General features: G+C 37.6%; 1 protein-coding gene across 3 annotated transcripts in view; it reads left to right on the top strand.

Annotated features, from left to right (window-relative positions):
• KLHL15 (kelch like family member 15) overlaps nucleotides 1-26,280 on the top strand; it is a 34,829-nt gene extending 8,549 nt beyond the window's left edge. For 2 of the 3 annotated variants that reach the window (XM_059157179.1, XM_059157178.1), the window contains 2 exons: nucleotides 4,517-5,228; nucleotides 20,915-26,280. In XM_059157179.1, coding sequence (XP_059013162.1) covers nucleotides 4,524-5,228; nucleotides 20,915-22,024 — 1,815 coding nt within the window. In that variant the 5' untranslated portion in view covers nucleotides 4,517-4,523 and the 3' untranslated portion in view covers nucleotides 22,025-26,280. The remainder of the gene's footprint in view (nucleotides 1-4,516; nucleotides 5,229-20,914) is intronic. The other variant, XM_059157180.1, reaches the window with a different exon arrangement.
• Nucleotides 26,281-26,988: the final 708 nt, after the last annotated feature.

Below are 26,988 nucleotides of genomic sequence, written 5' to 3'. Positions count from 1 at the left end.
GACAAGAGAGAGTTCATCTTGATGCCTGTTTCCCACCCCAATCTGACCTTATGTGACTGGACAGGATCACAGCGGGGAAGCTGGCCTACTTGGAGTCCCCCTTAGTGGGCTGGGTGCCCAGAGGAATACGAATGGGTGCTGTATTTTTAGGATCTTTTGACTCCCAGTTTACCAGTCATTCTCCTTCCCCACCCCCCCTTGCTTCTTTGCCCTGTGATGATTCTGCCATAGTAAGTATCTGGAACCTAGATTGCTGCTTTTGAGAAAGCATGGTTTCTCCTTTAAAAAAATTTTTTTTTTAATTCAAGTACCATTAACATATAGGTGTATATTGGTTTCAGGTATACAATATAGTGATTGAACAATTTTATACATTTCTCAGTGTTCATCAAGAGAAGTGTACTCTTCATCCTCTTTTTTTCACCCATTCCCCCCACCAGCTTCCCCTCTGGCAACCACCAGTTTGTTCTCTGTGTTTAAGAGTCTGTTGTCTCTTTTTCCTTGTTCATTTGTTTTTAAAATTCTGCATATTAGTGAAATCATATGATATCTGTCTTTCTGACTTACTTTACTTGGCATTATACTCTCTAGGTCCATCCATCTTGTTGCAAATGGCAAGATTTCTTTTTTTCCCTTTTTTATGGCTGAGTATTATTCCGTGTGTGTGTGTGTGTGTGTGTGTGTGTTCTATATATGTATTATGTATAACTCCACATTCTTTATGCATTCATCAGTCAGTAGACACTTAGGTTGCTTCCATATTTTGGCTATTGCAGATTGGTACAGCCATTGTGGAAAACAGTATGGGGGTTTTGCAAAAAATTAAAAATAGAATTACCATATGACCCAGTAATTCCACTTCTGGGTATTTACCCAAAGAAAACTGAAAGCATGAATTCAAAAAGATCTATGTACCTCTATGTTTACTGCATCATAGTATCTCTTTTTAAAAATTTCCTTTAGATGGAACCTTTTTCAGAAAGGTAAATGATAGCTGTTTGAGACCTAATCTGATAGTGACAGCTGTTGAATAGAGAGGGTCACTTTGACAAGGAGTGAAATATATGGTATTTTAGGCACTATCAAAATAACAGATTAATAAAAGACAAAGTAGTCTACTCTCAAGTATATGAATGCTAATGTCCAGTCTTGTACTGCTGAATCTTCATTAAATGTGACCAATATCTTGACTGATGTTAGAGTGCTAATTGGTGATCCTGAGAAAGATAATGAAATATCAAATATTTTATCGGTTTAACTTACTGTGTTTTTTTAATTCCAGTTATTCTGAAAATTGATCGTTAATGTGATGTGAGCAGTCCTCTATTAACCATAATGTTTGATTATTCAGATACCACACTGTATGATGTTCCTTTTGTTCCCAGTGCTCAGTTGTGTACAGATGCCTCATATCACTTGGAAAATTCTAAGCTCTAATTCTAATTTTACCTTTAAAAAATAATTCAGGAAAAAAAATCCTAGTAGCTTACTTTAATCTTGAATGTATTAGTAAAGTTGTTCTGCCAAGCATTGCTTGCAGAGTCTAAAATATTTTATATCTCTTTTCCAAATGATAAACAGCCCTCTTGTGTTCTGCCTTTCCAAAATGAAAGTATAGCTTTTGAATTAATGGAGTACTAATAAAAAAAAACTTGATAATAATTTCACCTTATGCATATTTTGCTGCCTTAGGTAAGTAAACATACTATGTCATTTAATCAGTAATACTTGAAGGTAAGTTAGGGACAAACTGGGACAAGAGCACCTAGGATGCCTCTTGGTAAGATGGGGAATACAGAAGAAAGAACTGATTGGGAGAAGGTAGAATTATGACTACTTTTAGACATGATTTTGAGATCCCAGTGGGGGGGCACTAAGTATCTAGCGGACCATTCACCACTGGGACAGAGGTGGTCAAGGTATGGGTAGAGGTGGGTAATAGGAGAAACCCTGGGTTTAAATGAAGTCATTTAAGGAGACACAGTGTTTAGATGAGAAGAGAAAAGGTCTGAGAACATGAGTCCAGGGAGGAGATTTCAGAAGTAAGCAGCCCAGGAATAGAAAGACAATTGAAATAGTATCCTGAAACAGAGCAAGTGATGAGCCACGGGAGGAAGTCATACTGCAGAAGGATTCTGAGAAATAGGGGCCAGTATCTAATCATTGGATTTGGCAATTAAAGGGTTTTTTTTAAACCTTCAATTTTTAAAAATTTTTTTTATTTTAAACCTTTAATTTTTAAAATGAAATTCCAGTTTTTAAAATGAGATTTTTAGAAATGAAATTTCAAAAACAATAGTACACTTTTGTGGCAGGGAGATTAGAAAACACAATTTAGCAAAAGGGAACAAATTAGAACTGCTTAATATTCTACCATCCTGAGATAACCGTTTTTAACATTATGTTCTATTATCCTTTCAGACATTTTTCTTGCTAACAAAGGATTTTCTTAAAGATGACTTTAGACTGGGATAACTGCTGAATTAATAACTGCTGGGTTAATAGGTCAAGAAATTAAACATAGGGTGTCACAGATAACATATTGATGAAACAAAGTAGAAAAATACAGTGATAGCTTACTCACTAGGGTGGAGAAGTAGTGCTTTTAGCATGGCCATGGAAGCTGCCTTTTCATTGCCACATCGGAGGCCTCTGCCAAATCCAGGGTGCGGGAGGGATTCCCGAAAGACACCTCCATGCCTACCACAATGCCTGGCACACACCGAGACGCTCTTATGGCAAGTAAAGGAGGAGGTAATGGTGATAGAGTGGGGGAGACCGGAAAGGAAAGCACTTGGGAGATTGGGTCGGATACTAGAAGGTCTATGCAGGAGAAGGACAGAAAGTAAAGTTTGGGATTGATAGGCCAAGTGAAAAGAGAGATGAAGGTTAAGCCAGAATGAAAAGTTGACAGTTGAGATTTTAGATGGTAACCGGTTTTAGATTGTGGTGCGTTCTAGCAGGTAGGGGAACACGGTTTTAAAATGGAGTCAGGGGGGAGGTTGTAGGAGTTGAGGTGGCCAGGGAAGTTAGACTTTGTGGGTTTTGTACGAGTGATCTTATGTGAGCATTGAAAAGGTGGAGAACAGGAGCCTTAGCCGGGTGCCAAGGTTGTCCATGAACATGGGGGCGAGAGTCATTGGTGAGGATGTGGGTATGTGATCAGTGACAAGGAGCAGTAGAAGATAGATTTCTATCTGAGCGAAAGGCCATGTTTTAGAAAAAGGACAGTAGAAACCTAAAAGAAGGCTTAGAAGGTAGGCTTAATAAGCTACAGAAGAGGATTTTTTTTTGTATGTTTAAATCAGACTGTGGAGAAAACTTTGCGACCAGCAGGAGCTGGTAGGGGAGTTTGTTTACTCTGACCCAAGGTTCCACAGGGCACAGACGAAAAGGGTAGGGAGGGAATTGGGGATGGGAGGAGGCCCCGGAGCTGGGAAGGATGAGAGGAGAAGATAAGTGGCCCTTGGCCTGGCCGGCAGGGTGGAAAGGAGAGTAGTCGTGTGAAAAGGAGAAAATTACTTTGCTTCAGAAACAGTCTAATAAACTCAATTAGTTTATTCTGCCCTAGAAGATCTAATTATCATTCCATTCTCTTGGCTTCATTTCTCTGATATGCAAAAATGTGCTTTCATTCCTTTCAAAAATTTACATATTTATATTTTAAATATATAAATAACATGTGATCATTGTTTTTTTTTACAATAAGGTTAATGAGGTAAGTAAAAAAGAGCAGGGGGTAAATCTCAGTTTCTTGAAATCTTACTACCCGAGGATATCATTTTGGTATCTGTTCCTCCAGACGTTTTCTTATCTCAACATACATGTGTGTATTTAATTTTGGAAAATGCTCCAAGTAAACTGCAGTTGTCTGCTTCATTGCTTTTTTCACGTAACAATACCTAATAAACATCCTTTGTCAGAATAGGTAGATTTCTGCCATCGTTTTTAGTTGTTACAGTACTCCATTAGAGAACTATACCACATTTACTTCATATACTCTGTTGTTGGGCTTTTGAATATTTTCCAGTTTTTTATTATAAGTAAGGCTAGAAAGAAAAATCATGTGTGTACAGTTTGGCATATTTATCTGATTATTTCCTTTGGGTAAGTTCCTAGGTTTTTTCAAGGTCAACAGTGGTACTTTTTGGGTTGATTTCTTTTTTGTTGCTTTTTCTCATAATTTAGCATTTGGCTGACAAATCCTTTTTGTGTTGATAATTTGGGGAGATAGTGAAATATGTTTGGTGAACAGTGTAAAATCAGTGGGCTAGGCATATATTATTTGTGAGTTAACAATTTGCCATCGTTTGATCGATACGTAATAGACTTTTTCCCCAGGTAGGGAAGCCAAAAACATTAGCCTGTAAACCTTTAGGTTGTCTTCTCCCAAAGGGCTTGTACATTTAAGACTTAGGCAGTGGAATTGAGATAATTATGAAAAATTGTTTAAGCTCTTAAGTTAATAATGCATGGAAATGATTAACACAGTTTTCTTTGATTACCTTTTTTCCAGGTGATTCATGGCAGGGGACGTGGAAGGATTCTGTTCCTCCATCCATGACACCAGTGTCTCTGCCGGGTTCAGAGCACTGTATGAGGAGGGATTGCTTCTTGATGTCACTCTGGTTATTGAAGATCATCAGTTCCAGGCCCATAAAGCACTCTTGGCCACCCAGAGTGATTACTTCAGAATTATGTTTACTGCAGACATGAGGGAGCGAGATCAGGACAAAATTCATTTAAAAGGTCTAACTGCTACTGGTTTCAGCCACGTCCTTCAATTTATGTATTATGGAACTATAGAACTGAGTATGAATACTGTTCATGAGATCCTTCAGGCTGCCATGTATGTTCAACTTATAGAAGTGGTGAAGTTCTGCTGCTCTTTTCTATTAGCAAAAATCTGCTTAGAAAATTGTGCAGAAATTATGAGACTCTTAGATGATTTTGGTGTAAACATCGAGGGAGTCAGGGAGAAGTTGGACGCCTTTCTGCTAGACAACTTTGTGCCACTCATGTCCAGACCTGACTTCCTGTCTTATCTGAGCTTTGAGAAGCTCATGTCTTATTTGGATAATGATCATCTGAGCAGGTTCCCAGAGATAGAGCTGTACGAGGCTGTGCAGTCTTGGCTGCGGCATGATAGAAGACGCTGGAGACATACCGATACCATCATTCAGAACATCAGGTTTTGTTTGATGACCCCATCCAGTGTTTTTGAGAAGGTTAGTGCATTTGAAAGCAACAGACAGGACTCACCATTTAGTTGAGGCAGTATGTCTTTATAGGTCAGATTCCCAGGCTTGGTCAGGAGCTAAAAAGAATAGTTTATAAGAATAGTTAGTGGATAAGCAGTCTAATGTGTTGTAGCTTGTACATTTAGGTTTTTAAAAATACATTTTGTGGGGGAAAGAAGAACCAGGTAGGTAAGTAGAGTAGTTTTGTTTTAAAAGTACTTTTAAAGTTGAAGCATAATTATTTAATCCAAAATATTCCAAGTTTGCTTTAGCTTTTCTTTCTTTTCACAAAGTAATTAAATCTGAATTGGGTCAGGTTAGCTCCGTTTTTAAAAATTAATTTAAGTAATACATGCAGAAATTAGAGTTGAGAGGAGTTTTTGTAGTTTTGAATGATGTACATTAATGTAGTTTTGTATTCCTCTAAAATGTAGTGAGTAAACATAAAATAGTTCTTGAAAAGCAATAGGCCCTAGTGGTGATGCTTCTCTACCCTTACCTAGTTGTTTCTTCCCTATGCTTAAGTAGTTCTGTTTTTCCCGTTTCACTATGAATACTAACTAAATTTAACCATGAAAACATGTTTATGTCTAAAACCATTGTTTTGGCATTTCTAACTAAATAGACTATAAATCCTCTGTCAACGTTGATCAAACAGCCCTGTGCACATTTTACCATGTAACAGTTCTGTTGTTTGAAAAATAGTCTTTCTCCAAAACAGCCTTGCCCTTTTTGCACGCAAGCATCTTTCATTTTTCTATCAGAGTCTTCACTTATGATCTTTTCTTGCCAAAAGGAGAGAAAGCAGTTTCAGTAATTGCTTAACTTAATTGGTTTCTAATCATACGGTTACCTCTGGGGCTCTGTTTACCTCTTGCATCTTTTCCTCTTTCTAGAAAGCACACTTAAAGCTTTGGTTCAACACCCTTCATGTTAAATAGTTCTTTAGCTTTAGTTACCACACGTGGTGATAAAAATATAATATTTGCAAAGGAGGGTTGTTTACACCGTTTGAAAAATAAACAGATTTGCCCCTGCAGATAACACTCAGCAGTCTGGCATATTCCCCCCTCCCCCCCGAAATGCTGTGAAATATCATTAACTTATACTTTTAATAGAGAACCCAACTTTATGGGATTTTTATCTTTATTCTCAGAATGCACTGGATCTGGCAGAAATAACTGAAACTAAAGAATACATTGCTTAATTACTTTTTGTTGGGTGATAATCGGCCCCACGTCAACTATGTCAATCATTTGTCTCTGATAACGATTTTTTTCCTTACTAATGTTTTTATTGTTCTCTTTCTCTGGGGAATTCTGTTTTGTCTTTATGCACTAAATGCAAATGCTCTCCCACGGCTTAAACAAAACACTCCAACTTTAGTCTAGATGGAAGTACTGGTGAAATAAGAAATAAAATTTCTCCTTCTGTGGGACAATATAATGGATAATTGTTAGCAGTAAATGATTTTTAATTGCTGAGTGCTGAGCCTTTTTATGTTCTAATTACCAGTTCAAGGTGGTCAGTAGTGACAGTGGCTGAAATGAAAGTTAATACCATCGGGTAGTTTTGTAAATTACATGAAACATCTCATGTACCTTCTGATGGATTTTGTTTGCTTCTGTAGCATAGGATGTGATTATTCACCACTGGCCCAGGATTGGGTAGATCTCCTCAGAATAAAAATGTTAAGGCTTCCTTCTTGAGTTAATTTCTAAGGAAAACTTCATAAGGCCCTGGCCAAAGAGGGAGCTTTGTTTTTTTGTAATTTAGAAATCTTTCAGTTTTATTTTAGTAATACTGGTAAGATCAATGGAAAGTAGTCAGTGATTCTTGTCTTAGTGATGTATGAGAGTTACTGCTTATCATAGTACTCTGTGGCTTTCTCTTCTATTTTATTTCCAATAGAATTTAACATACATTGTTAACATACATTGGCTTTCTGAATGTTGAGAAACATTTTTGAGAGCTTATCTCTAGAAATAAAACTTCATAAACCAAACTTAAATGGAAAATTGGGTTGGGAAATAAGAATTTGAACTATTTTGCACTATACTATTTTGAGCTCCCTTGAAAAGAGGGCCCATCCATTTTTCCTTTACTTAGTGTGCTGCAGGTCTCAAACAAAGCCATTTTAATATCCATTATATATGCACACTGCCAGAAAGGGCACAGAAATAAAGACATGTTACATCTGTGCTGGTCCTTTTTTAGTATGAGAATCTACATAGGGAAAAGCGTAGGCAGTTTCGATTTGTGGTTTTATCCTATTTGCTGAAATTTAGAAAAACAGAATATTGATAGGCACATTTTATTTTTAGCTTTAAATTATTAAAACTTCCTATGACTTTCTAAACATTAAATGAAAGAATAGTGGAATGATCACCCATAAACATATCCTTTAGGTTAAGACTGTTAACATCTTTCCGCCTTGGCTTTAGCTGTGTAAAACCATTTCAGAGAATGTTGTAGACATTATGACACTTCATCCCTAACTGCTCGAGCGAGCAGCTCATCTCCCAAGAGTGAGGAAATTCGACATAACCATAATACCATTGTTGAAATTAACAATAATTCCTTAATGTCATGTAATAGGCTCTTCATTTTGTGATTTTTCTCACTTGTTCCCTAAATGTCTTTTTTTTAAGCTGTTTTTTTTTTAAAGGATTTAATCAAGGTTCATACAGCATATTGGATTGTTGTGTCTCCCTTTGAATCTGGAACTCTCTCTTTTTTCTTGTTTATGATGAGGATGTTCAAACATGAAAAGATGGAAGAATAGTATAACATAACTCTGTAGCTGTCACCTAGGTTCCAGAACTGCCCTACCCAAATTCAGTGCCATTCCACTTAGGTTAATCAACAATAATATCATGTGATAGCTAGTCCATATTCAAATTTTCCCATTTCTCAAAGTGCCCTAGAATCTAGTCATTATTTATGTATTGCTTTTGATTATCACATCTGTCTAATCTTAATCTAAAACTGTCCCGCACTTTTTTTTTTTTTTTTTTTTTTTTTGAGAAAGGTCAGATCTCTGATTGTCTTAGTGTGTCCCACATTCTGGATTTGTCAGATTATTTCTTTGTGTTGGTGTTAACTTAGTTCCTCTTTTCCTTATGTGTCCTGTTAACACATCTACTTCTCAGCATTGTGTTTTTTCAGGAACAGTTACAGGGCAATATTGTTGTAATGCCAAAGAAGTCTTGGCACTTAGCAGCTCTAATCAAACTTAGAATTTACCATTTTTTTTTCCTTAGGAGGCTAAGTAGCCTGATCCTATGACTAAGGTAATCAAGAATCTTATTCATAGTATTATTAGATTTCTTTTAGATTCTTAAAATTTCCCTCCTTTAAAAAAAATGGAGAGCCTTTCCATTCAGTTTGATGGGATTAAAACTAGCTGAAGTCAAGATTAAAAGATTGCTTTCTAATAAAAAATTAGTGTATAGCTATGACCCTAGAACTGCGTTGTTCAGTAGGGTTACTGCTTGTGGCTACTGAATACTTGAGATGTGGCAAGTCTGAATTGAGATTTTATTAGGATGACAAAAAGGGTGTAAATAACCTCATTACTCATTTTTATATTGATCATAGCTTGAACTGATATTTTGGGTATACTGGGTAAAATGAAACACATTATTAAAATCAACTTCAGGTGCCTCGTTAGTGCAGTAAGTAGCGCGTCAGTCTCATAAAATCAACTTCACCTTTGTACTTTCTTAAATGTGGCTACCAGAAAGTGTACAAGTAATCAGTGGCTCACATTTGTGGCTCTTTATATTTCTTCTGCACAGCGCTGCTCTAGAAGTTCAAGGAGTGAGTTGTTCATCAGAAACTCTGTGAACAAGAATATGGTAAACAGTCTTTCTCACATATTAGACCCTTTTCCTGGTTTCTCAGCCTTTTAAGATGTTCTGCACGCTCTAATGTTGAATGAGCTTACCCTACCTACCTATTCTTTAGCGTGGCTGATGAGGTTAGCTTGAACGTAGCATCTCTTTGTCAGGATCCCGACCCTGGCCTTAGGAAAATAAAAAGCAAGTGAACAAAGCTTGGTGGAAGGAACCTGTGTGGACTTTAATTCTTTCTTCGGTGGTAATGAACACATCTGAACAGAAGCTTCGTAGTGAGGGAACGGGGCCTTCCGCCTCTCATCAGGGAATAGCCCTTTTCGTTGCGGGGACCTGAGTCTTGTCCTCCAGCGATGCTGCAATCTTTGAGTTGGTGCTTCTGTAGTATCTTTCTCCCTCATCCTCTACTTTTCTCCCCAGCTGAAAACAGATGGTCTTAACTTTTGTACTGAGTACTCTGTGGGACCATCACCAGAGAGATCATGGCTTCCAGATTTCCACTGAGTTCCTTAGAAGCCACCGGGGTTAAGCGCACGCTTCTGCACCTCACGGTCCTCTCCCTTCCTGCTCTAGCAGCCATCGTAGGAAGCCCTTGGACTGGGAAGCGAGCAGACCTGGGTTCCACTCTGAGCAGTGCCACTTGTTCTGGAATAAGATTCCTAACCTTTCTGAGCCTGTTTTTTTTGTTGTTGTTTTTTAAGACTTTATTTATTTATTAGAGATCACAAGTAGGCAGAGAAGCAGGCAGAGAGAGGGGGGGGAAGCAGGCTCCCTGCTGAGCAGAGATCCCCATGCGGGGCTCGATCCCAGGACCCTGGGATCATGACCTGAGCCGAAGGCAGAGGCTTTAACCCACTGAGCCACCCAGGCTCTTCTCTGAGCCTGTTTTTTAATCTGTTAAAGGGAACTAACCAGTAGCCTCAACCTTTGTGTAGAGCTTTTGAGGCACAATCTGACATATATAAGGTGTTCTGGCCCAGCTTGGGTCATTTAGAAGTTGTTAGATAGTCATGAAAATTCAGTTTGTTTGCATGAACAAAATATAGCCAGAGAAATTTAATGGCACTGAAAAAAGCACAAGGTGTGGGAAAGCTTCCAGATGTGCAAGCCCAATTCTGGGGATTTCGATGTATTATCAAAGAAATTAAATTTTAAATTTTAAATTTATTTCAAAGAAATTTTAAGAATTTCAAGGAAATTTTAAATGTACAATTTATTTCGAAGAAATAAATTTTAAGGATCTTGTCCTTTTAATATAGTTGTTGAAGAGGTCTTAGGATTCCTTTTATCTCTAGTGGATTGTTTTTTTAAGATTTTATTTATTTTACAGAGAGGATGAGTAGAGGCAGTGGGAGTGACAAGGAGAGGGAGAAGCAGGATCTCTGGCTGAGCAGGGAGCCCGATGCTCAGCTCAATCCCAGGACCCTGGGCTCATGACCTGAGCCAAAGGCAGACGCTTAACTGACTGAGCCACCCAGGTCCCCTTTGTAGTGGGTGTTTAAAATAGACTTCATTTTCAGTTTTTACTGACAAACGTCTGTGGCGTTTTTGTTTTTTGTTTTTTACTAGCTCTGAGGGTCTTTGCGTCTGTTAACAGAGATAAGGCCTGACATTTGTCATTCTGAATTTCAGTGATGGGAAGATTTAAATAGTTTAAACCTTGCTTTCTTTGGTTTTTTGGTTTTTAAAAAAAGAATTACTGCTTTATTGAAAACATTTTATGAAGTAAATGTATATTTGGCAAAATGCTATTATACTTTTTTTGTATAGAAAAGATCTTCTTAGCAAAATTGTTAAATTATTCATTTACATACCCATATGTTGGTTATTTAGTACAGTGACATTTTAAGATTTTTGAACCTAGGGCATCTTCAATATCATAAATATGCATAAGGTAAGAGTGTGCCAGTAATTCCCCTTAGAAATTGTATTAATCATAAAATCTTCCAGTTTTTCAAAAGGAAGGAAAATCTTTCAGTCCTGTAAAGATTAAAAATAACACATTTGTTCAGCTTATAATTAGGCTTTTACAGTTGGTTTTTCACTGGCTGTTCAGTAAGGGAGCAGATTATAAAGATGTATTCTGCTTTATTCTTAATGTTTTATAAACTAGCTTGTGATAGTCAGGTTCCCTAGTGTGCTTTTTTCCTCATGTATTAAGTGTAATTCATCATATGGCCCCAAATTGGGGTTTATGTAACTTTTAAAGAGCAAAGCTAATGTTTTAGTGAGAAAAAAGTTCTCTTTTACTGAGAATATATTTGGATTTAAAAACTGTATCTGCATTTTATGAAAGCTTGTTATAGAAACTTTTACAACTTTGAGATAATTTTGATAGTCTGCTAAAAAAAACCCAGCTTCATTATTAGTAAAAATTAATCCTAGTATCAGAATAAAACATGCTACAGAAGAACTTCCTAATACCTTTTTTTTAAAAAGGCTTTAACTTAAGGTGCAGAATTTGTGGCTTTAAAAGCTACATGTTAAAATGGGGGTAAGGTGTCTAGTGCTCACCTTGAGAGGGAAAGAATTCAAGGATTATAAATTAAGTGTCCCAGTATACCTTGGATACTGAAGAATGTTAGCTCTCAGAACTGGTCTTCACAAAACACTGATAATCTTCCAAATATTTTCTCTGTTAGCATAGGTGATGTAGATAGCATTAACAGTGGACTGTGTGACACATAAGTAAATTGATTGTCCTTAATGTCACACTTGGATGGTGTGATATTCCGGTTAATTGAGGCGCGGACCACTTGTAACGACACTGTATGGGTACGGTTGCATCTATGTAAAGTGTAGGTGCTATATGCCCTCCAGAATGTTTTGACTAATCTAACACTTGAGCGATCCAAAATTTCTGTCCAGCAGCCAGACCATTATCTGTAGTGTTACCACAGTTCAGCAGAAAACTCAAAGTTTATTTCTAATAACTTCAGCTACAGCCAGACAAATCTAGAGGAAAAAACAGAAATCTGCTTCTAACCCTCACTGAAGTACATGAGAAACATAAGCAGTGCTTTATTTGACAATACAAATGTTTGTTTGTTTGTTTGTTTGTTTTTACAAAGTCAGTAACCTAGATTTCAAATGTGAAATTTGGTTAGGGTTCCTAATAAGTTTGAGTTGTTTTTGAAGAAGTTTAAAATCCCCTTCGTATATTAAATAGTACTTACACAGCTATAAACTTGAAATTGTTTAAACTGACAGCTAGCTCACTTGCCCCTTGGAGTGAAAGCACAGAGAGGAGCGGGTTTTCTGGTAGAAGCTAGGTTATTAGGTTAAGCGGACTTTCACCGTTCACTTGGTGTCTTTTTCTGTATCTGTCTCCTTTTTACCTACCCCTCTTCCCCAGCCCCGTGGACTTGGATGATTGTAATTAACATGGGCAGAGTTCTTAAAAAATCACCCAAGGTGTTTTTCTCCTCAAGTCTTAAGCCCTTTATGTAGGGGAGTAGAGTGCTCTTGTTTTCTACCTTTGACTTGCATTCATCCCAGGTTCGTAGGTTCCTGGAGGGTGCGGTAGGTAATTCACGGTGTGCACTGCTGTTGGATTCCCCTGGGAGAGAGACTTTGGTGGGGGGTGTATGAAGCCGGCAGGAACCTAGTGAAAACAGGAGTTTACAAATTCAGTCTTGCTGGTTTTCCTTTTAAATAAAATAAATGGCTGAAGAAAACAAAGTTCTAGAATTGGAAATTAGCCACGCAGAAAGAGATGGAATACAGACAGCTATATTGACTTGTAGACGGAGAAAGTTTTTTTAATGAACGAAAGAAAAAGGAGGGAGAGAGACCAAATGATAAGCAGAAATCGAACAAGATCGGAGAAGTTAGAAAATGGAGACGAGGTTAGCAGCAGGAGAGGAACAAGGGCAAATACTAAGATTTTAGGCCTTAAAGTTTTAATTCTCAGATTTAATATTTACTCAGAAAATGTTGCATGTGTCACAGGTAAGCCTTGCTCATTTAGAAGTTAGTTTTAGGATTAAACCTTTTTGGCTTTCCTTCTGTTTTACCATATTCTTAAATGAAATTACAGTATTTATGTAGTTGAAAATATTTCCATAAATAGGAAGAACTTTAGAATTTAGTTGTACTATCTAAATATAACTATAATGAAATAATACAGTGGACTTAAGGGGCTTTCTGGAAATCATTTTCTACCTTTTAGGCTTGTGCACACTTAATTTCTAGTGGTGTTCTATGACTTCGTTGAAATTGGAAGGAAATTGGACTTTCTGAGCATACTTATTTTTGAACTACATATTTTTCACTGTAGAAAAGTTGAAGGGATAGACCACTAACCAAATGGTGCTGAAACTTGTATTAGAGGGAGTATTACGTTGAGGAAAGGCCTCTCCCTTACCCCCGACTTACGCTGGTTTCTTGACTTCGGAAGTTCTGTTCGGTTGCCTGCTTGAAGAAGAGTTAGGTAAATCCTTACTAAAATTTGTCTTTACCACTTGGTATTTGACTGCAATTACAGTATTACTGAGAGGATTTGTGCTTAGCAGGAACTGATTTTTTTATAGCCTTATCCTTGGTCGTTAACTCAGTTTTTCAGGACAAAGGGATTAATTAAAGGTATTTTGCACCTAGCTTTTTTGGTGATGATTTTAACATATATCAGTATAAGCTTCAGTTCTGAGCATGATTTTATAAAGAGACTTCTCATACTAGGGTAGATGCTTTTGTAATACAGCACATAAAGACTGCTCCATGTTTTGCTGAATATCAAAATAATATTAAATGTAGCTGTGGTTCCCAGAGGTATAATATGTTTTAGTAGATGCTTTGTTTCTGGATATTTCTTTTGAACCGATTGAATTATGGAGAGGGGATGATAAAACTGATAGCCAGGCCTGTCTTCCTTCCATATGACACCTTATACTCATCATTCTGAAAATTAGGTTAACATTTTGGGATATAGGAAGGGCCTTAGGTATCTTCATGCAACTGATTGTTTTTATAAGGAGAAAATATCTAAACCAGAGGCTTGTCCATAATCACAGTGACTTGGGGACTGTGTCAAGCCTAAGATCTGGGATCTTTAGTTTGGGGATTATTCTGGTCCCCAGTGGCACTTCCCACCCCCCACTGATTGATAAACTAATAAAAGGCGTGAGGTTTTGTTTAAGTATATTGGGCATTTGAAAAAAAAACATTTTGAAAGGTGAAATAGCTGATAATATCTTAAATTGGCTGGCTGAAGGCCTAAAATAATTTTAGACTGTAGCCAGCTATTTTTTCTTTTTTTTTTTTTTTTAAAGATTTTATTTATTTATCAGAGAGAGAGAGGGGGAGAGAGAGAGCACAGGCAGACAGAATGGCAGGCAGAGGCAGAGGGAGAAGCAGGCTCCCTGCTGAGCAAGGAGCCCGATGTGGGACTCGATCCCAGGACACTGGGATCATGACCTGAGCCGAAGGCAGCTGCTTAACCAACTGAGCCACCCAGGCGTCCCATATTTTTTCTTAAATATTTTATTTTTTAGTAATTTCTCCACTCAGTGTGGGGCAGGAACTTACGACTCAGAGATCAAGAGTCACATGCTTTACTGGCTGAGCCAGTTTTAGTAGATTTTTTAAATTGCAGATTTTTAATCAAACAAAAGTAGTAAGCTCTGTGGAAATGGCTGTTTTAGTTATATCACCAATTCTGTTTTAATTCTCAAAATTCTCAAAATATATGAATTACCTTTACAAGATAAAAATTTAATGAATGGATGATGTAACATTTTGATAGTGGAGGGAGAAACATGGAATTTTTGGCCAGTGGTAATATCTAGCTATTATTTCTTCACCTGAGTATATATTTATAGGAACCACATTCCAATTTGATAATTTCTCACATTTTCTCCTTTATATGCACATACACAATTACATTAAAAACAATTTAGGATTTTCAGATCACTGTTTTTGAGAGGTAACAAATTTAATTTTGTATTCAGTATAAGAGAAGATGCTTTTTTGTAATGCAGTTTTAAAGTATCAAAGTAAGAAAAGTAATATTGAATATATTCTAAGTATTAAGACAGCTTTTTTTAATCCTATGAAAGGATAAGGAAAGTTCTTTAGAATATGAAAGAAATGTCATTTTCCCCCATATCTTGCTTTTGTAAGTACCTGATCTACAGATAAACTGTTAGGTGGGGAGTGAATGATGGGAGAAATGCTTAAGGATGAGCCACGTGATTATTTTTTGATAGCTCCCTTTGTTAATGCATTCAAATGACTCCATTCATACAGCCCTCCACCTTTTGTTTTAAAGCAGAGTATCTGTAATTACTTTGTCCAGGATTATCAAAGAGGCATTAATTCCCCATTTCTTTGATGAAAGAAGAAACTAATTATAATTGTGCTTATTTGTATTATTTGGTTTCAGAGGAAAATTGTAGCCCTGGGAAAAGGGCAAGGTAGATCTAGAACTTTGAGTTGTGACAGAGAGGAGGAGCTAAATTTCTTTGGTTAGAAGATGTTCTTGGGTATAATCTACTATCTCCAAGACACAGCTTCCATTATTGGGGGCCCACAGGTAGAACAGGCTGGATAAAGATATGGAGCTGTGATGTGGATTTTAACAGAGTTGAAGTGACGTTTTAAATTCTTTGGAGCTGGAGTTTCAAAGGAAGACAACAGAATGGATGGAGGGAGAAAAGGACAAAGGGACCCAAAGGTTGGGTAGCAAATGAGACAGGAGAATGACTATAAGAAGTAGTTAAGCTGACTCCGTTTGATGGAATCTGTAAGAGCCTGGGTTTGGAATGTGGAAGGCTATCACACAGGCCGTGGTGCCTCGTCCTCATGTGACGCCAGGACCCCTCCGTGGCGCTCCTGATACGTGGTCCCACCTGGACTACCTCCACTGGCAGGAATGCTGACTCCAGAGGTGGCAGTCCTGGCTTGGGGAGAATAGGTACCCATACCCTTCTTACCGTAATCCTTGTTAAAAAAAAAAAAAAAAAAAAAAAAAAAAAGCCAAGTACAGACCTATATAGAACCCGAAAAGGGGCAACTGCATGTTGTATGTGTATACATATGTTTTCCTCTGAATATACTGCCAGCTGTATAAAAGAGTCCATTTTTATTTTTTGAGAATGTTACACTCTTCTGCAGTTTTTGTCACTTGACATTTGAACAGCTGTGTTCATGCGTGTGGATTAACCTCCTCCTTTTTAATGACTGCAGATGGTAAAGACTGCATACGAGAGTTCAGCCAACCAGTGTCTTATTTGTGAGATATTTGAGTTGTCCTGGTTTCTGTGCTCCTAAAATAATGTAATGAACATCCATTATCTTGACAGTTCTAATTAGAAAGCTTTTCCCTATGCTGGCCCCCAAATCTTCCTTCTCACTTCCACTGACTGGTCCTGAAAACGGTTGCCATCTTTCTCGCGAGTTTTCTCTTGAGTTTAAACATTCCTTGTCAGTTTTACCATTTTTTCATATGGTTTGGATCCCTTTGCTGTCCGGGATGTGGTCCGCTTTGTGATGTCTAAATTGTAGTGATGGAACTCAGCCCTCTTAGCTGTGGTTTCACCAAATGGAGAGGGTGGGATTGTCTGTTTTAATTCAGTCCATGATTTTCTTCTCCCCTATCGCATTGTTAGTCTGTATTGAGGGTAGTCAGTTATAGCTTTCCATTGGAGTTTATGGATCCCTGGACTATTTGACAAAAGCTGTGGACTTCCCACCCTCTCACTTTACTGTGCCCCCACCCCCTGCTCCCAGAATGCATTAACACAAGTATTTCTGTAGTTTTATGTGGTTCATGGGTCCCTGGTGTTTCTCTTTATCATTGGACTTGTTGATTACTTTGCCACATTCATAGGTTCTCTCATTCTCTGCCAGTTCTGTTACGTCCTCATTCAACTGGAAGTGGTCAAGGTTTGGCATTGCTGGGTGAGTCCATGCTGCCTCCCAGCGTGGAGCGCTTTCTTATCGCAAGTGATGTTTTTTAACAATACAGATCAGCCTCAGGCTAACCAGTCCGTAGTTTGGATGTCTGGCTTTTAGTACTTTCCCATTCATGATTCCACACAGATTACGAAAAGCAATTAAGCAGCCTTATCTGTGAAGCCTCTCAGGATCCCAGGATGTGATTTTGAGATCAAATGACTTGAATTTAATGAGAATATCTATCTAGTTTTTCTTTTTTTTTTTCCTCAGCCATCTTGGATTTAAGTTTCTTCTTAGTCATTGTGTTTGATCTTCAGATTAGAAAGAAGAAAACATCCTTAGCCAAGAATGGAAATAAAATAGGAGAAGGCTATTTGTCTCTGTTACTATTACATTAACCACCCCATCCAGGAGGGGCTTCCCTTTGCCTCTACTTCTTTTTATTCTAACCTCTAAGACGCCGTTTATTCATTATCTGGCGCTTTGTAAAGTCACAGTTCATCCTGAGGCTTTAGCCTCGTTTACAATATGCTTACAGCTCCATTTCACCCTTTGTAATACTTGTTTTTTGTGGGTTTTTTTTTTTTTTTTACCATCTGTTGTAAGTGGTTTTTTAACATCTGAATTCCAGAAAGTTCTCTGTGCAGCACATCAGATTTTTTAGATACTTTCCCCTTTTCTTCCCCTCATCAGTGTGTTTTGCAATTATGCAGTCAGCATTATGCTTTTGAGAGCCTCCAAGCCTTCTTGAGCTTCTTTACACAGTTTCCGATCTTGGAATTGATCCTAATTTTCCTTTAAAAAACTTGAAATCTGCCTATCCAATATGTGCAACATTCCCCTTCCCTTCTCGATTTCCAAATGACATGGCTGCTTTCTATAAAGCTTCTTCCTCCTTGCATCTTACCAATCATGTTTTATTGGGGAGAATTAGGTCCAGAGTAACAGTTTCTCTCCTTTCTCCTCTTACTTTGGAAAGACTGAATTTTTATGCAGACCAAAAGTACATCATCAGACGCACTGACTTAAGCTAACACTTTTACAGATGTCCGCTGGTCAGTGATGGTAGCTAAGAATGGCTGTTTGTTGTACATTGCCACATGACAGGTACCATAGTCTCCTTTTCACATAGATGATCTTGCTTGTCTCCTGCCTTAGGGTTATGAGCCATAGGTACTAGTATTGTTTTCCCAGTAATACAAGATGAGGAAATGGCTATAAGGATGTTGAGTTACTTGCCCAAGATCCCACAACTCCTGAGTGCCAAGGTTGGATATTTTCCTCTACTGGATTCTTAATCGGCTATCCTGGGCAGCTTGACGTGGTGCTTAATTACATTGCTGGAAGGGATTCTGTTACTTCAAAACCTGTGTAGCTCTCAGGCCACTGGCTGTGCACAGTAGGCACTTAAATATTTAATTTGAGGTTTCTGTTTCTGGTTGATTTCCAGGGTATTGCCTTTTAGCTCTTGCAATTAAGAAAAAGGTGAGGAAAAATGGGTGAGATACACCATTAGGCAATTCATAGAAGAAATGGAAAGACAAAAAAAGATGCTCGTTTTTCCTAAGCAAATGTGTATTTGATGGTTTTAAGAAACCCAGTTTTTAAATGGCAAGACTCTTTTTGTTTATAAATATGATACATAAAAAAGAATGCAGAGATGTTTGTGAAGTTTCAGAGATAATCATTATTAACGCAAGTGGGCATACACAAAATCTTATTCAGTTGAGCTACCAGTGTACAATTGCTTTTTTAAAAAACTGAATCTATTGTGAACATCGTTCCAGGTTAATAAACACTCAGTGATGATGGCGATATAGGTTTCCATTGTTTCTCATAAGTGATTGAAGCTCACTTCATTTCCTTTGTTCTGTACGTTTTTATATGTGAAGCAAAAGTAGAGGACGAGACTTCAGATCTATATTTTTTATTATTAGACTGCTTATTGAAATTACTTCTTTACCATTCATTATTTGATCTCTTCTACATTAGGTGTTTTGCTAGGAAGAGTGGGGTTGGATGTCCAGTCATTGTGATCCACGCAATTGATTCTTTGTTTCAAGAACCATTATACTATCTTTTCTTTGAGAAGGGTCATTAGGATAACTTGTTGAACATGTATGTTAAGTGTTTTAATAAATGAGTTTGTCATTTAAAGAGTTTTCTAATGAGTAGTGGAAGCTGTGCAGTAACCTCTTGGAAATAGCTTTGGAGCAAGACTGTCCTGGTGCAAGTTTCAGATCCCTGCTCTATCAGTTTTAGTCATGTAAACAATTTGGGCACCTCACTTAAGGGTCTACGCCTCAGTTTTTTCATCTTACAATTGATCCTCATTTTTTTAGAAAAATAGTGATGATTGTTACTCTCTTATGGGAGGAATAATTTAACTTGAGATATTACATGTAAAGCCTCAGTGAAGTATTGATATCCATTTTGTCTCTTTTACGCAGTAAGACAAGGAATTCTCAACCTTTTTTTGTGCTGTTTACTCTTTCGCTACCCTGGTGAAACCCACGGAAGGACCCCTTCTCAGAATAATGATATTAAAGCCATAAAGTTCAGTGATTGGGATTACAAAGGAAGCCAATTATATTGAAAGACAGTTACCAAAATACTTAAAACACATTTGTGGTCCTTTCTGTTTCAGACTTTCTTTGGACCGAGGTAGGGAATGAATGAGAAAGATAGGGCAGAGGGAGGAAAAGGAAGCTCCTAAGTAAATGCCTGGTGCTGGCTCCCTCCCAAGCAGTCCCCCTGGATCCCCCACGGGTGCCTGGACCTCGCCATGTCCGTGTCCTCTCAGCAGCTCAGATGGATCACCAGTGAAGTGGAATGCCTCTCCTGTGTCCCTTAGTGACAGCACTCTCCAGAGCACCTCAAGTCTAAATTCTCCGATCAGTCAGAGTCCTCGCTTTGGGAACCTATCCCTACTTCACGTCAGTCATGCACTGACTGTTTTCTGCCCGTTTTCTCTCTCAATATCTGATTTTCCCGTCGACATGGGAGACTCTCAACTCATCCTTGTCATTATGACACGGGCTTTTTCTTCGTGGTTGTCCAGCTTCCTACCTCTTCCACAAGGCAGCCTGTCTTTTGGGCCGGTTTGGTATGTTCCCTGTCTTCACATCTGCAGCACTCACAGATGGGCTGTGCGCTCTCGTTCCCAGCCGCCAACCGCCTCATTCGCTTGTTGGCAAATCTGTGTCTATTTTCATTTCCCCAAACATATTCGAAGTTCTTTGAGGAAACAGACCCCATCTTATACTTAACATTTTTGTCTCCCTATGGAACTTAGCACAGTACTTAAAAGTGCTTCATAAGATTTTGGTTAAAAAAGAAAATCCTCACAATGATGTAGTTCCAGCTCCAAAAACAAAAAGGAAAAAAATTGGACCTTGTCACCTGCTTGATGGTTGTAGGAGCTGCTGATATCCGACCAAGTCTTTATAGCAAAAACCTACTGAGAATTTTGCATCTTCTAAAATTTTTACTAACTCACTAACTTGATTGCCCAAGTTATTCAGTCATGGTTGCTCTTACAGTGTTCCTTGTGGTTAAGGAAACCATGGCCGTGACTCCCTCTACTGTGAAACCTCTGTTTGTCCTCATAATCACCACTTATATCCCAGGGCCTGATACAGAATAGATGATCAGTATATTTTGCTAGAGGAATTTAGCTTGTGCCTGGAAAATAGCTTGTTTACTTTGAAAGGCTTGGGACTGTGCATAGATTATTATAAAAACAAATATATAATAGCTTTGTTTAAAAAAAAGTATGTGATCTTAACAAGAAAAGCAGTTTTAGTACAGCAAGCCTTAGATCATACACTAGCCTCCTTAGTTGGCTTTGATATATATATATATATTTTTTTGCCATTGATGTTCTTTCTTTTGGTTAAATTATTTTACTTGTATTCTTAGGTTAAGACATCCGAATTTTATAGATACTCCCGACAGCTGCGCTATGAAGTTGACCAAGCATTGAATTACTTTCAGAACGTTCACCAGCAGCCTTTGTTGGACATGAAATCCAGCCGCATCCGCTCTGCCAAACCCCAAACTACAGTATTCCGAGGAATGATTGGACATAGCATGGTTAACAGTAAAATCCTTCTCTTAAAGAAGCCAAGAGTCTGGTGGGAGCTGGAGGGCCCGCAGGTTCCTCTGCGCCCGGACTGCCTTGCTATCGTCAATAACTTCGTGTTCTTGTTGGGCGGGGAAGAACTGGGCCCAGATGGCGAATTCCATGCTTCTTCCAAAGTGTTCAGGTATGACCCGAGGCAGAACTCTTGGCTCCGGATGGCAGACATGTCAGTGCCACGTTCAGAGTTTGCAGTTGGTGTTATTGGGAAGTTTATTTATGCCGTAGCTGGCAGAACCAGAGATGAGACTTTCTATTCAACCGAGAGATACGACATCACCAATGATAAATGGGAATTCGTGGATCCTTATCCAGTTAACAAATACGGACATGAAGGGACAGTGCTCAACAACAAGTTGTTTATCACCGGTGGAATCACCTCATCTTCCACCTCCAAACAAGTGTGCGTGTTCGACCCCAGTAAAGAAGGGACCATAGAACAGCGGACCAGAAGAACGCAAGTGGTTACCAACTGTTGGGAGAATAAGAGCAAAATGAATTACGCAAGATGCTTTCACAAGATGATTTCTTACAACGGCAAGCTTTATGTCTTCGGTGGTGTCTGTGTGATCTTGAGGGCCTCTTTTGAGTCTCAGGGATGCCCTTCCACAGAAGTGTACAACCCAGAGACTGATCAGTGGACCATCTTGGCATCCATGCCAATTGGCAGAAGTGGCCATGGTGTGACTGTGCTGGACAAACAAATAATGGTTCTCGGAGGCCTTTGCTACAACGGTCATTACAGCGATTCCATCCTTACTTTTGATCCAGAAGAAAACAAGTGGAAGGAAGATGAGTACCCGCGGATGCCCTGCAAGCTGGATGGTTTACAAGTGTGCAACCTGCACTTCCCGGAATATATACTGGACGAGGTCAGGCGTTGCAACTAATGACATCTTTCTCCCTTTAAAAAAAAAGCCAAACAAAAGATTTGTTTGTGACGAAGTAGTTAATTAAAAAAAGTGAAGAAAAACCTCACCAGTTTTACTATCAAAGCCATTGGTCTAGTATCGTAAAAAAATTTTCATTCTGTGCTAGCATCCGTATTTTTTTTCTTTTTAGTGGCCTCAGACTCATGCAATAAGTTCATTCTAAGCGCTAGCTCTTGAAACTACTTCCAGAAGCAGTTTAATAGAGTGATCCACTTATCTGGGAAGTTGATTTTGTGCTTTAAACATTTCTTTCAGATGTCAGCGTAGGAGTCCTGCATCTTCTAAGAGAAGACCTGATAAGTGTCACTGGATGTAATTTTGGTTCCTATCTCGATCTGAAATCTTTTGGAACGTTTCAGTGTATTACAGTCTGTTAGACCTTTTGGTTTTATAATTTAAGTTTAAAACTCTTGACCTTTTTGCATGGCTTTTTGCTGAAAATGCAAAAATATAAATTTTCTACAAAATTAACTTTTTTATATTCAAAACACTATTTCTAAGCTGCCTTCTCTTATCTGCATTGTGTTAGTGAAAGCATATCCATACTTGCATACATCTTATGAACATATAAGGCACATCTCCTTTTATGCGTGGTTAGGATTCTATATTTTTAAGCTAGTGCACTTGCACACACGGTTTGCCATACTTGTTGAATTTTAGATGTAACGTCTTTTCGTGTATTAACATTTTTAGAAAGTTAAAATAACTGGAGTCCTCATTGGTATCAAAGTAGCCTATCTTCAGTCCATACTGATTCAGTAATACTGGAACTCCGTGTATTCCTGAAACATGTATGGATTTCTGAAAACTAACATTTTATATTTTCTTTTCAAAAGTAAACGTTAGTGTTCCTTATTCAATGTATGTCTTCTTTTTGAAAATGTTTTTCTTTGCAGTCTGTTTAACGTTACCCTGTTTTTAGTGAGAGTCGGAGTGGTAGACGCAGCCCGGGCCTTGCAGCGTGCAAGCACTTTTAAAGAGCATTTAGGTCATACCAGACTCCTAAATAGAGGCCCCTTAAAAGTAAGTGCAACTCCCATTCTTTACACTCAGTAAGGCCGCTGCGTCTGTTATTGAATGGAAAGTAGCAACTCGTGGAAAATTTGAGCTCATTTTTGATGTAGAGGTAAGAAACAGAATTATAATCTTACTGGTCATATCTACTTGTTTATTTAGTACAGAATACTTAGTGGCACCGGGGATGTAAGCCCCCAGCCTTTGTTTTATTTACTGAAAGCTACTAGCATGAAGGATAGTAACCTCAAAGTTCAGAACAGATCAAGAATAACTGTTTAAAAGCATTTATAGTAAGTGTTGTAGGATTAGCCGCGCACCTTTCAACTCTTTAAACTCAGAAGGAAGAACAAGATTAAGCAAGAATAACCAGGGAGTGGATCATTCACATGGATGCCATTTTCTCCTGAGTAGAGTCTATATCTGATACAGACTAGTTCTACACTGGCAAAACTTGCCAGGTCTTAGGATATTGGTGCAATATTGCAATGCCTTCTTCTATGGCTGTTGTATAAATTTTCTAGTTTCACTTTTTTTTTTTTTTTTTTGCTGCTGCCACCACTGAACACAAAATGGAAGGGTGAAGTCACGGAAATGTGAAGACTTTTGGGTTTTTTGGTTTTTTTTTTTGTTTTGTTTTGTTTTGTTTTGTTTTTTTTGTTTTTGCAATTAGATAACTATGAAAAGAACGCCTGATTTTAAAACTCCAAAACCGGAGACATTTGAGTTTAAGAAACAGTCAGGTACACAAGTAGTTTTTGAGAAAGAGAAACATTGGCGTTGGTTTTAGAAATCAAGTTAATGATATTCTTTTGTATATGAGACTTAAATTTTTATTAAGTGGTTCTGTCATTTACTTTCACTTTCTTAAAACGGAATTCAGTATCTTGTTGGCCATAGTAATATGAGTAAAAGTCTTTTTCTACCTTTTAAAAAGCATTTTTAATCATTTTACTTTTGAAAGTTAGGCATTAGGTTAGCCATTTAATTCTTTTTCTAATACATTAGTTGGTTTAATGTTTTGTGTGTGTGCTGTCTTGCTTTAAAGAAAATAACAATAATAACGTCTTCATTATTTTCCTCATCGTTGTCTTTTGCTGGAAAAAATCGAGACAGGGTACCCCATCAGGCTTTTATACGTCACACACCAGTGGTGGTTCTCTTTAATTGCTTAGGTATGACTTCATAGCCCCAGTTAGGGTAAAGTCTGGGCGAACAGTTGCATATTCTTGGTCTCCATTCTCAAGACACAAGACCAAGATCAAAGTTCACATTTTAGAAAATTTCTGAAATCTTAACTTGAACTAACTCTGGGTTCAGCTTCACACATAAGTCATGTCTGACCTGATGTTAGCTGTAATCAGTTTTGAGCTTTAAGAATAGTTGCTATTGCTTGGGTTCTGAATGTATTGAGAAAACTCACCTGTTTATATGTAGTGCTAATATAGGTTATTTTAAATCCATGATTAACTTACATTCCCTTTTAAAATTGTGGTTTAATTGTTGAAAGAGATTTATTTTTGTTATACTAAACTATGGAAAATTTTTCCATAGAATTTTTTTCAAGTTTATTTTTTGTGTGCTTCATTTGGAACCATTTTTGTTAATCTACATTGTATGTGCTCAAAATAGTTTTTTTTTTTTAATTCAGTCAGATTGGAAACTATACAGTGTAACTGTTGTGATCCTTGTGTGTTTTCACTTTACATTTTAAACGGCAGACTTTACAAAAATAGCCGATTTTCATTAATTACATCTTAATTAGAAATGTTTGTTCTCCATATCTTTGACCCTCTCAGTTTCGATTTTAGTCTGCTTAAAGAAAATCCTTGCACTACAGCCATTTCATAAAATCCAAGATTCTCACATTGAAGGTTTTATATTGGAAGAAATACTACTGGTTTTTAAAAAAAGCAAAGCTTAATTAATAGAACTATTAGCTTTTCTTGAGACAGCATTCTGTGTGTCCTCATTACTCTGCTCTGTGTGTGTGTTACTCTAATTTGTGAAATATTGACTGAGCCCTTCACTTATCTTTTCTAAAGCAGCACCTTTGGACACCTCATTCTGGGAAGCCTGCTCGAGTCATAGTAAAGGACACACACATTTGTGTGAGGAGAAGTGGTAAAAATGGAGAGTTTTGTCTTAATTACATGAAACTAAGCTTTAAAATATTTTATAACAAATTATTTGAGCTGCATAATCTAAACATGTCAAACGTTCAGTGGGACTATTTTTATATATGTATATGTGGTTGTAGGTCATAACATTTCAGTTTATAATATAAATTGATATTTCAGTTTATAAGCTATCTCAGAAAGGACTAGCTCTTTTGAGAATACATAATTTAAAGTTTTAGACTGAAGTAAAACACAACATAGATAATAGTGTAAATTAGGTATAACTGAGGGCTATATGGCAGTAAAACTGCTAGTGCCATTTTTCTTTTTTGCCTATTACACATTTTTGATTTTTTTTTTTTGTACTCTGAACATTTTTAGGGAACATATGTTTGTTCAATCAGATTAGAGTTGGTTTGGGAATAAATATCTTCTAAAAAGAGATTTATCTTTAAAATGAAAGTCCTGAAAAATTAGTTTATTGAGAGTTTATAAAGTCAAATATTCAATAGACATAGACTGGAATCAGTAAGCTCGTGGAAGTCCTAGCCTTTTAGTACATGTACCCGTGTAACTTCGGTGTTACGTGAGCAACACCGAGAGAATGCCATCAGCTTGCTTTGTTCCCCCTCGATATTCTTGGATTTTCTTTTTACATCTTTGGGAACAACTGCATTAAAAACCTTATCTATCAGTGTGTCAGTAAGGATTAGGTGTTCGCTTTCTGAAGGAGAGTTACAGTGAGGTGGTCAGAGAGGTTATTTTCTACCTAACTTGTATATGCCCTCTACCTCTTGGGCATCCTTTGTCTATAGAAAAATATTTTGACCTTTAGGTACATTTTGGGCCAGTAGTCAAATAATCCTAGGGCCGATTTAAAAATCTTAGAATAATTTAAGGTTTGCCTTTTATACCTGTTTTGAAAGCCTTTACATTTTTGTCAGGTAATTTTTCCCAAGCCGTGAATATAATCTATTCAAACATGTTTATGCTATCCATTCTGTTTTTAAATTGAAAAAAAAAATGTTAAAAGTGTTTATGAAGAAAAGTTTAAATAAAATATTTTTAATCTTTAAAATAGATTTTTCTCTTATTATTTGCTATCTTTATGCAACCCATCACTTTCAGAGTCACTCAGGGCTTGATTAACAGTATACATTTTGTTTTCCTTCAGTGTGCCAAGGAAGTGCCACAAAAATGGGATTTCTACCAATGCTTTCAGCCACAGATTCAAATGAGTGCATTAGAGTGAAATTATTTACACTTACATGCAGTGGAAATTTTATAATGAAGCCAAGTAATTAAAGTTCCACTAACGCAGTTTTGCAGAATGGAAATGTAGTGTGGTGGTTTTGTAGGTTTCCTTTAGCATTTGTGATTGATCGTTCTTAAATGTGTTTCTGAGGTTAGTGAATAGGCAGAAACGAAGCTAGCTACATCACAGGCCCTTGGGTGTACATAGGCCCGTGTGTGCCTTCTTTAAAATGGACTCCTGAGAAATCTCAGCAGGATTCCCTGGATCCTGGCCTCATGCCACCCTTCCAGCTTCTTTCTCTCTGTCACTTCCCGCACTCCATTCTCTTGTGATCTGTTAGTTTCCAGCCTCAAATTACTTGCCTTCTTTCCCCTTCCCTGCTTGCGAAATCCACTTATTTTCCCACCTCAACTCAGATGCTCTCCTCTTTTCCCGAAGCCTGGGTTATATCTTCCATTGGATTAATTGCCTCTTCTACACTCAGCATATTCATAACTCTTCATTTCATTTTCATAATAGTTGGGTAGAATTCT

This window comes from Mustela lutreola, chromosome X, assembly GCF_030435805.1.
Source record: "Mustela lutreola isolate mMusLut2 chromosome X, mMusLut2.pri, whole genome shotgun sequence".
NCBI classification, from domain to species: domain Eukaryota; kingdom Metazoa; phylum Chordata; class Mammalia; order Carnivora; family Mustelidae; genus Mustela; species Mustela lutreola.
Note: the sequence above shows the minus strand (reverse complement) of the source record. Positions and strands in the feature narration are given on the sequence as shown.